This window comes from Lepisma saccharinum, chromosome 13, assembly GCF_977018435.1.
Source record: "Lepisma saccharinum chromosome 13, izLepSacc3.1, whole genome shotgun sequence".
In the NCBI taxonomy this organism is placed as follows: domain Eukaryota; kingdom Metazoa; phylum Arthropoda; class Insecta; order Zygentoma; family Lepismatidae; genus Lepisma; species Lepisma saccharinum.
In genome coordinates, this window is record NC_139241.1 from 8,920,007 (window position 1) to 8,931,625 (window position 11,619).

Genomic DNA, 11,619 nt, shown 5'->3' on the forward strand with positions numbered 1-11,619 from the left:
CTCTCTCTCTCACTCTCTCTCTCTCTCTCTCTCTCCATCTTTATTTCTTCTCATTTCCCTATGATTTTCTCTCACACTTTCTTTGTGCTACTTTCTATATTTTCTGTTCTTGCATCTTTCTCAAGGATGTCTCAAAAGAAACGCTGGATTTATTTTAAGAAAAAGAAGACAATTTATGTATTTATTAGCTGGCAAGGTTATTACATTATTTGAAAGGGTAGCATTGCCATAATGTGGAAGAGAAAATCTGACAAATGTCCTTTACAACCCATTTGACACACTTGAATTCTTTTGACAAAATTCTACATCACTTTTTCGCATAACCTCGGCTCAATGCCGTCGACAGTTCTCTGAATTTCAATTCAGGAATCGTTCTAATTTTCGCAGCATAAACTTTGCACTTAATGAATCCCCAGAGGTAAAAATCGCAAGGTATGAGGTCGCACGATCTAGGTGGCCAATTCACTTTGCTGTCGCGCGTGATCTGTCGCCCATTAAATTTCTGCGGAAACATTCTCGGTTCTTCTAATGTATTTTAAAGGCGTCACTCGCTCCTCCGACATGTAGCGTTCCATATTGATTAACCGCAATGATTTTACTACAACATGTGACCTCGCAGAACATCGCCAACCTTGCGAGAAAAGAATTTCCCCCAACCATGAACGTTGGCCCAAAAAATTCCCCCACCAAGAATTTCCGGTGGGGCATTTTTGTTTTCAATTCAAATATACTTTACTAAGGATAATATAGAAAAGACACACAAAGTAGTGCGCTTCCCAGAGTTGAATGCTCTCTCTCTCTCTCTCTCTCTCTCTCTCTCTCTCTCTCTCTCTCACTCTCTCTCTCCCATCTCCCCTCTCTCTTCTCTCTCTCTCCCTCTCTCTCTATTTTCTCTCTCTCCATCTCTCGCTCTCTCTCGCTTTCTCCCCTCTCCCCTCTCTCCACCCTCTCTCCCCCTTTCTCTCCCTCTATCTCCATCTCTCTCTCCTCTCTCCCTCTATCTCCATCTCTCTCTCCTCTCTCCCTCTATCTCCATCTCTCTCTCCTCTCTCCCTCTATCTCCATCTCTCTCTCCTCTCGCCCTCTCTCTCTTCTCTCTCTATCTCACCCCCCTCTCTCTCTCTCCCCTCTCTCTTCTCACTCGCTCTCTCTTTTCTCTCCCCTCTCTCTCCCCTCTCGCTCTATCTTCCCTCTCCTCTCTCGCTCTCTCTCGGGCTCTCTCTTCCCTCTCTCTCTCCCTCTCTCTCTCCATCTCTCTCTCTTCTCTCTCTCTTTCTCTCTCTCTTCTCTCTTCTCTCCCTCTTTGTCTATTCTCTCTCTCCCTCTCTCTCTCTTCCTCTCTCTCTCTCGCTCTATCTCCTCCCCCCTCTCTCTCTTTATCCGTTCTCTCTCTCTCCTCTCTCTTCTATCTCCCTCTCGCTCGTTCAAGAGATTATAAACAGATAACGAACCAATAGCAATATACGCACAATTTAAGCTCACAAGAATGCAAGACAAATATAGTTATGAAATGTAATTGCTTTATATTAATAGAAAGCAAAAACTAAACAAAATCTTATCCATAGTATTTCAACTATTTTGTAATTTATTGGCATTTTAATCCAGTTGGTAAAGATATTAATTTATTACTTTATATATATATCTGATAAATTAATTTCTCAATAATATTGAATTTTTAAATATTTACTAACTCAATTTTTTTTTAATAACATTATACATATGTATATCATATAATAATTACATAATTATTTATTTATTTGTGTGTGCAGAATAAGATCTCCCCCCCCCCACACACACACACACGTCTTCAATGATTCTTTTTTTCACTCCAGTGAACGTAAAACTGGAGTTCCTGGCACTAAAACATCCCACGTGAATGTTAATCGAATCAAGACATTCCTCGAAGATTTTAGCGGACGAAATTTTGACAGAGTGGCCGCTGACAGCTTATGGGAAGCCGTAAGTTGCATCGTTACGTTTCTCTCTCTGAGCATTAGGAGCGAAAGGATTTAAACGTCGCGAGATACGTCTAAATTTATTTGCTTGCGCGATCCGAAACGACAGGAAGCCGCTCAGGGTGCCAAATTCCTCAGACAGACAGAGAGAGAGAGAGAATGCAGACAGAGGAAAGGAGTTACAGACTCCTTCACATACAGACATACAGAGACAGAGGCGGGAACAAAAGGAGAGAGAGAGAGGGAGAAAGGGAGAAAGAGAGAGAGGGAGAGGGAAAGAGAGAGAGGGAGAGACAGAAAGTGAAAGAGAGAGATAGAGAAAGATAGAGAGGGAGAGAGAGAAAGAAAAGGAAAGAGAGAGGGAGATAGAGAAAGAGAGAGAGGGAGATAGAGAAAGAGCGAGGGGGAGAGAGAGAATTAAAGAGAGAGAGAGGGAAAATAGAGATAGAGAAGGAGTGAGAGAGAGGGAGGGAGAAAGAGTGAGAGGGAAAGAGAGAAAGATAGAGAGAGAAGGGAAAGAGAGAGATAGAGAAGGATAGAGAGGGAGAGAGAGAAAGAGAAAAGAGAGAGAGGGGGAGAGAGAAAAAAAGAAAAGATAGAGAGAGGGGAGAGAGAGAAAAAAAGAAAAAGAGAGAGATAGAGAAAGAGAGAGTGAGAGGGAGAGAGAGAGAGAGAGAAAAGAAAAGAGATAGAGAAAGAGAGAAAAAGAAAGAGAGAAAGAGAAAGAGCGAGAGAGAGGGAGAGGGAGAGAGAAATAAAGAGAGAGAGGGGGGGGGGGAAAGAATATCAAGAGAACGAAACAGAAAAGACAGAAGACAGGCACACACAGACAGGGACTGCCTAAGTAGGTGCGGTACCTGGTGCATGTAATATTATCGGGCCTATAATCAAAATTTATCAGATTTTTTTCTTAGTCTGAAGTACAGGTGTACTATATACTCATAATATAAAAATTATTACATTTTATATATATATATATATATATATATATATATATATATTTCGTGTTATTATAAAACAGAGTCGACCCCGTGGCAGAGTGGTTAGCACATCGCTCTACGACGCCAGGGGTCTCGAGTTCCAATCCTGGCCTGGGCATGGATGTTTGTGAGTGTCCATTCATTAATCATATCATTACTCATCCCCATCTTCGCAAATTAGCCAAAAGTGGCACAAAAGGCGAAGTAAAATAAAGAATATCATTAAATAAAATAAATATTATCAAACCGAAAACTGGCATGGGGGAAAATACTGAAATGTGGCAAGAAATTCGAAGAATGCCTAAGTCTGCTTCGTAAGGAGATTATATATTACCGGGGAATGTAAGTTTTAAATTTCACTTTATAAATAAAACATGTTTTCTTTTTTGAATATCCATGAAGCGTCTTGGCCAATGCATTATGTAAGAAATTTGGTACAAATGAAAGTCGATTAGCTGCGAAGATAAAAATAGTTTGAGAATGAATTATTAATTAAATGAAAAGTAATTAGTGGAAAGAAAAAAAATTACAGCGTCTAACAGTTGCACGATGCGTACACAGGGCCGGATATAGGTGGGTGCTGTTGATGCTGCAGCATTAGGCGCATTCCTGAAATAGGCCCAGATGACAACAGACGAGAATTTTCCGAAACAGTTTTCTTTTGATATATTAACGCCTAGACACAGCGTTACTTATTATACATTACCATTGTTCTTTGCGCTGTGACGGAACTATAACGTCGTTGTGTTTATTGTTCACCGAAGATTTCAAGCATGAGGCCCAATTTCGTCTTAGTCCGGCCCTGTGCGTACATGCTATACAATTGTTAGCTCTTTTTTCATAGCTATACTTGCATTTTTCTCCTGTCACAACTTTGTAAGTACAGGTGAGTTGCTTCACTTTTTAACGATCTCTGAGAGCTCCAATTGCAGATGATAGAGTGAGTAAATATTAGTTTCGTCTGCGTTTTGTGTGTTATATTTGCATGACATAATTAAATGCTTTGTTCTCAGCACAGCTTCACCTTCGTTATAGTTCCTGTTATTCACATCGCAATATTTTAAAATATCGCGTAACTTCAACATTTCTACCATAACAGCCATGACCACGCGTTGCTACTATAGCTCTTTTCAGGCGTGCGTTCTAGAAGCTGGCAGGGGAAGTGGAGAGCGGGGAAACGACCTATCCAGCGCAACGAGACAGGCCGGTTAGAGAGAGAGACTGCAGCGTTGCCAGAGTAGCGGGAAAGAGGAGTTGAAATCGAAAGAACAATGAAATACAGACGTCCCATTGTTCGCGTATGGCCTGAGAATGCGTATTATCCCCATCTTGTGGTCAGTACAATACCGATAAGTGTATGATATCAAGTGTATACGTTGTAGGAATTCTTTCCAACTGTACCGAATGTTAGCTAGCACTGTCCATTACAATCACTGCGTCTTTGATGTTCCTTTCGTCAAGCGTATCTAAAAACTGCAAAAACCACTGAAAACTAATTTACATTCCTGTAGAAAACCAGTGTGACTGGAACCTACGTGACAAACAACAATGCGCCCACCTTTACCCACGGGCACTTTTAAACCCCCTGCACCCTCTTTATTTTGCCAGATTTTCGTTGGACAAAGGTTCCTTATTTTTTAGAAGATGCATTTTTCGCAAAAACGTTACTCTGGATGTAACTATATCGGCTCTCTCCATCAGAAATCGTCTACCGTCATTGCTCTTTTTGTACTTGAACCCCATATACTTCACTATCCTCCACAACGACGAAACTCCCCACTGAAAGCTTATTTGTGTATGAAAATCAACGAAAACTTGTTCAGTGTTGGATATTCACCCTTTACATAATACCCGAGGATAATTCTTTTTATTATATCTTTATCGCAGCCGTCGATAGCCTTTGTGATACTGTTCCTTTTGATTCGTTTGCGCGGTGATTCAAATGACATGGAACCCGACGCCTCAAGACTGTCTTTGCTTTCCCTAACAATACGCTGCACAGTTCGCGTACTCACTCCACAAGCTTCCGACACTCTCTGTTGCACTTTGTGCACACTTACCAAGGGACCACTGTTTTCTGCTTCCTTTTGAAAATATCCATGAACCCTATTGATTATTTTCCTGCATTGGCTACACACTACCTCTTTCCTGTTCGCCATCGTACGATTCTTACTGCGTTAATAAGCACAAAGCTACCTATGGAACAACGAGAGTACAAATAAACGTCACATCACATGCCACATACACGTTTATCTATCGAAGAAACAATGCAGTTAGGCAATACACGACGCGACAACAATTACTCCCACGTATGTTATTCCTACATTCCGCTCATAACAAACAGGAATCAACACTGGGGCAAAAGATCAGCGGCAACGCGGTGAATTGGCAACACAGCAACGTGCAGAACGAAGTTAGCGCTGGAGCTTCCTCCCGCAACTGCGTAACTCTCGGCTCCACCGCTTGGTGGTCTGTTCTCTGGTTGGTCAGCGGAATGTTCCCCGCTCCCCACTTCCCCTGCCAGCTTCTAGAGCGCACGACGTAAGAACTGAAAAGAGCTATACCTACCACTAACTGAACGCGCACAAATTATGCATCCTACATGCAGCGGCCATGTTGGAAACGACACTAGCGCTCAGGCGGTCATTTTAATAGGCAGACAAGAAGAAACGAGACAGAGGTGGAATGGACTGGCTAAGTCGTGCGTCACATCCGGTTAGTTGCCTAGGCAACCGCCATGCTAGTTTCCAATCAACTGATAAGCGTGGTTGATAGGGCGTGCAGTACGTAGGAATAAACAAAAAAACGATGGTTATGTGTTTTGTACCAGACTGTAAACATTACAGTGAGAGAGATTCGTGTAATTTCTTTCGTTTCCCTACGAACGAAGTTGAGAAGAAGAAATGGGCGAAGGTGATAAGGTAAGTGCAAAGCAAATTTGTGCACATGCATAGAAAAAAGATAGTATTATCATCATCCCGATGTAGAAATAAAATTAAAGACATGTTCATAGCTTTTTCTGTTCCGAACTTCGGTATAAAATAACTGTAATGGTTTCCTGGAACGCTTCATTAAAAGAAAGTGTATTCTGGCATGTAAATCAGAATAAAAAATATCGCTCGTTTGTAAGTGCAGGATGAACTTCATTTTTAGTTTGTAGTAGAGTATTTCAATGTTATTCACTTTCATATGTGATGTTTTTCTTTATTTACGCAAAATTTATTTATGTGATGCAATTAGTAAGTGGATAAATAGTGTATAAAATAGCGACAACTAAGTTTTTACTTTACTAGAGACAGATACAAACAAAAAAAATGAAAAAGTTCATATGCAAGCCGGAGCCGTACATAAGATAATTCTTGTAGCTAGACCCATAAAATAGGCAATTTCCATTGCTTTTTTTCACTTTGCTGGGCTAGATTACTTCATATTAGGATACTAGTTATGTTTTGTTTCTTTCTTATAACCAAATTAGTGACAGATATGATAGTTGTCTTTACTTTTTTTTCCTAGAAGAGAAGATCGATCTCCATCCAAACATTCCTTAATTTGCAGTTGCCATTTTGTAAACGGGGATAAAAGTAAAGGGCCGAGCATTTTTACAAGGAATGCTGACAAATATATGAGATTCACATCTCCAGAAAAGAAGAAAAGAAAATATAGGTAAGTGAAATGGTAACAATTTCGTACATCGAAGACACATTTCTTCATTTTTACAGAAGAAACTGCTTACGGAAATTAGTTTCTCTAAGGTATCCAACGTTAGTCGAGGTATTTTCTTTCATCGTGGTATCTATTTGACCGGAAAATCATGCCAGTTTTTCCAACCCACCCCCTTTTTTTTAACTATGTTTGCCTAACCTAACCAAACCTAACCTAACCTAACCTTATCGGAATGGTTCGTGGAGCTATCCGTCAGCTACCCGTGCATAATGTACAATTTGCACACGTGATGAACACGATAGTAGGTATTTTTCGGTGAAGAAGGTTGGAAACACTGATATTCGAAAACAAAAGAAGCAATATAATTCGCAAAGTAAGCGATATCGCACTGTTACGTGCATTCGGTAGTAGTTAGAAAAATGCATTATTTTAGTAGAAAAAGTGTTTGTTTTCGTGTAAAAAGCATAATGGCACCTTGAACTATGTTCCGCAATACACAATTGGTAATTACGAACCATGTGAAACATAAAATATCCTATTTTAATGTGTCCCCGATCTATGAAACTGGTACCAGTGAAATAAAGCAGCATTATACAATATGTACTCCCCCCGCCCATCTTGCTCAATGTCAAATGAAAGTCCTCAACAATTCAATTTTTGGTTAATTTCAAATTTGGCATACTGAAAGGGCCACCTGAGGCAGGAACTTGTGTAAAGTTTCAGGTCCACATCATTTGTATTTATGAAATTAGAGGGCTTCAAAATGTGCGATTTTGAGCATTTTGCATCATCTTATTAATTTCTAATTGCAATATTTAGGCAAACACGTCACGTACGGAAGTGATTCACATGCTGTTGCAAAGGTGTTGAAGAATCATTTCATGTGAAATATTACATGCCTATACGAGGGGAAAATTTTTGAATGTGGTGCAATCAAAATCTGGGTAGCCATTTTCTCAAAACTGGGCCTTTTTATTTTTCTCACACACACACACACACACACACACAGATACAGATATATATATATATATATATATATATATATATATATATATATATATATATATATATATAGGGGTGTGTGGGTGTCATGTATATACAACTACTCAGTAACTGTACAAAATTTGGAAATAAGATGCCAATTGCCAATGGGATCTGGACTTATGTTAGATTTAGGTTAGGTTATGATTGATACTATATTTTGATTGATAAATTCCTACAATTCAAAGCAAACGTTTAAAAGCAATGAGGGTACTTCAGTATTATACGGACTACCTGATTTCAGACCTGTCTGTTTTCTGAGAAAGCAAATGGTCGTTTATGCATTTCTTTTTTGCCTAACCTAACCATGTTTGTGAGGGGAATATAATTTAACGTAGCCAAATTAGGTAGTCCGTATAGTACTAAAGTACCACAATGAGAATAAAATGTAAACACAATATTGTTGAAATTAACATACATGAGACCAATATTTACATTACCAACTCTTAGAAATATATTGCAGCTGAACTGCAAACTCTCAGCAATATGCACGTAACCTATTTCTAAAAATATGTGATGTTGAAAATTGCCTCTTCATTGGTTGATTCACATGTTGTCACATGGTATAACCCAGAAGTAGATGACTGGGAAACACATTTTTAAAGAATCACTGGACTTGATTTTGCATTCTTAAAAGTTTGATGGGAACAGAAAAAATCTAATTATGCACCATAAAGATGCATTGGCAGTAGAAAGTTTGTTATGTTGTAAGAAGCGACTTTGAATCAGTAATAAGGTATGGAATCATGAGCTGGGGAAACAAGGCATGGAGCTCCATACTGTTTAAATCACTAAAAAGAGCACTTTGATTTGTGGCAGGGGTAAATGGGAAATATTAGTGCAGAAATCTCTTCCGTAACATCCGCTTGCTGACATTACCATGTTTGTATATCTATTAATGTCTGGTATACATCAAACAAAATATTAGTACTTTTGAAACCAACGAAGGTATCCAGAGCCTGAACACGAGAAATAAAGATAAAATTCGATTGAATTTCTTACTCTCTGCAAGAAGGGACCTAAAAACTCAGCAGTTGACCTATATAACAAGTTGCCCGGAGTGTTAAGACACGAACCAAAAGTGGAAAGGTTTAAAAATAAAATCAAAACCATGCTGATTAAACATTCATTTTACAGCATACAAGAATATACAGAGTCAACACTCATCTTTTGAATGCATACAGGCATATCTATTGGACAGAGCGTGAAGGACTCAAGGTCTTGTGTATGTGTAATCAGAATAAATGTTAAAAGGTATGGTTAGTTACCATACATGCACAGCTAGCTGTTGCACATCAAACTGAAATTGTCAAGTATAATATCTTTATATGCAAGGGTTATGATGCACCAATATATATGTGTGTATCTTATGTTAAAATGATCAAACTTTATTATCATGTATCTCTATTTGACATGTCCTATACTACAGATGTACCTACCTACTTGTACAAAATTGTAGTCCTTGGATGCAAATAAATCATATCACTTACTTCATCTTGTCATGTCATCAGGAAGATGGGTAGGACAGATAATGATGGATAAAATGAATGTCTACACAATTATCATGCCTTAACAGGATCTCACACTGAGCGAACTGGCATTGGATCACATAGCATTTTCGGCGCTGACTGGTAGATTGGAACATTGGTGCTGAGAGTAAAAAGAAAGCTAAAAGTAGTGTGCCTAGATATGTGACAGGAGAGTGTATTCTATGCTATCTCGGCTATTAGCGAAGCTCAGAGATTAAAATACGGTAGAAAAATGAATTACAAAATGTGCATAAAATTGTTATTTTAATAATAAGATTATGTCACTTCAGGAATTGCCAACCTGTCTTGAAGTAATATTTTTATTATTATTATTTTGTGATTTATAATTTCAGTTTTAATCCAATATTTCTTTTTCCAATTCAAACATTACAACATGGTGAGATACTCCTCATTTTGAACTTGAGCAGCACATGCTACTGTTATGCATATATTACGTTTAATAGACATGCATATTGCAACATTCGGTTCAAAGATATTTATTAAATCCAATGCAGAAGAATTGAATCCTCGGGGGGTTATGTAAATTTACTTTGTTACTCTCTTAGCTGCCCTTGTGTAACCAAGCATGTTGATTGATAGAATATTGAAATTGCTATCCAGGGTACCAGGTTAAAGTTCTGGTTTGAAGACTGGCATTCTTTGTTACTGTCCCTTTATTGATTTAATTGTTGTTACAGTTATCCAAAGGTTTGGAATCTTCAATATCTGTTCTTTATTTCAGGCCTAATGTTACAAATCCTGAAGTGAACAACCCTGATGAGGAGTCACTTGGTAATACTGAGTGTACTACAAATGAAGAGAGCAATGACAAAGCATGTGCTTCCTCATCTTCGACTAGCAATGTTGCTCTTGAGGCTGAAGTTTTCTTTCTGCAGAAAGATGTCGAGAATTTGCAAAAGGAAGTGCAATATATGCAAAATTCTTTTTCATTCCAAGTGATCAAGAATGATGAAAAAATTATCTTGATGTACACTGGACTCCCAAATCAAGAAACCTTCAACACATTGTTAAATTTTTGTTCCAGGTTTCCATTTAATTATTTTTATGGTTGGAAGGTGGAATGTGTGAGGATGGAAGACCAGTTGCTTCTCACATTAATGAAACTCCGCTTGAACATGCCACACAGAGATCTGGGTTTACGTTTCAACTGCAGTACTGCTACTGTGTCAAATATTGTGCTGACATGGGTGCATGTGTTGCATGAAGTGGTATTTGAAGGGCTAATGAACAGAATTCCTTCCCGATACAAGAACCAAACTTGTTTACCAAGTTCATTCTCCCAGTTCACAAACTGCAGAATCGTTCTTGATTGCACCGAAGTATTCACAGCAGTACCAGGCTCCATGAAAAAGCAGCGGTTGACATATAGTCATTACAAACACAGGAATACGTTGAAAGGCTTGGTAGGTGTTGCACCAAATGGAACCATTACGTTTGTAAGTAATCTTTATGCAGGGTCAACGTCCGATAAAGATATAGTTCAAAATTGTGGTTTGCTCGAGCAGTTACAGCCAGGTGACTTGATACTTGCAGACAAAGGCTTCCTCATTTCAAATATTGTTCCTCCAGGAGTTAGTGTCAATGTTCCTCCATTCCTAACAACACCACAGTTTTCTGCAGAACAAGTTTTGCAAACCCGATCAATTGCAAGGGCTCGTATCCATGTTGAGCGTGCCATTTGCCGGATAAAAGGATTTACTATTCTGGATTACATTCCACAGTTTCTCTTGCCACATGTATCCAAAATTTGGTAGGTTTGTGCTGCCTTAACAAATTTTCAGTATCCTCTGATTAATGAAGTTAAGGTATTTTACAGACCTACTGATGCGGAATAAGCAAAGAAGCAGTGCACCTGTAATGCGCTCACTCATATAAGTGGAAATTTACATTTTCCAGAACTGTGCTGTGGCTCAAAAATAACATCCATGTTGGCATGAAGTGTAAAACCTACATTGAAATAAAGGTTAATACCAAGGTTTAGTTTATTTGAAAGTACAAGTGTTTCTGGCACAGCATTTCTTCCCTTACGTTTTTGTGTGTTTTCATTCTCTACATTATGTGAAACATTGACATGAGTTTACAATACCGGACCACTCTCCAATTTCTATAAAATTTCGCCTACTTACTCATTTGGGTGTTCTGATTACGTATCTGTAGTTCATATTTGGCTGTCACTTGTTAAAATTGTACATTTACATGTAGAACTTGTAAAATAACCTTGCGATTTACCACGGTGATTGTCCATAGACAGCAATTCGGAACCATCTTTCTTTCGCAATTCGTTAATGGTCTTCCTTTACGCGCAACAATCTTGCTGGCGTCAGACGAGGAATGCCTACGAGGTTAAGGTTAGGCCTGTTAGGTTAGGTTCCATTAGCATAAATACAAATAAAAATTAATATTTTAGCCAAGAGAACTATACCTTGTCTT

General features: G+C 38.6%; 1 protein-coding gene across 1 annotated transcript; it reads left to right on the plus strand.

Annotated features, from left to right (window-relative positions):
- The first annotated feature begins 5,743 nt into the window (after positions 1 to 5,743).
- Positions 5,744 to 10,943, plus strand: LOC145997127 (uncharacterized). The gene is made up of 3 exons (XM_083133757.1): positions 5,744 to 5,856; positions 6,449 to 6,598; positions 9,911 to 10,943. Exons 1-3 carry the CDS (start codon positions 5,744 to 5,746, stop codon positions 10,941 to 10,943), a joined length of 1,296 nt encoding a protein of 431 aa, XP_082989883.1.
- The last annotated feature ends 676 nt before the right edge of the window (positions 10,944 to 11,619 follow it).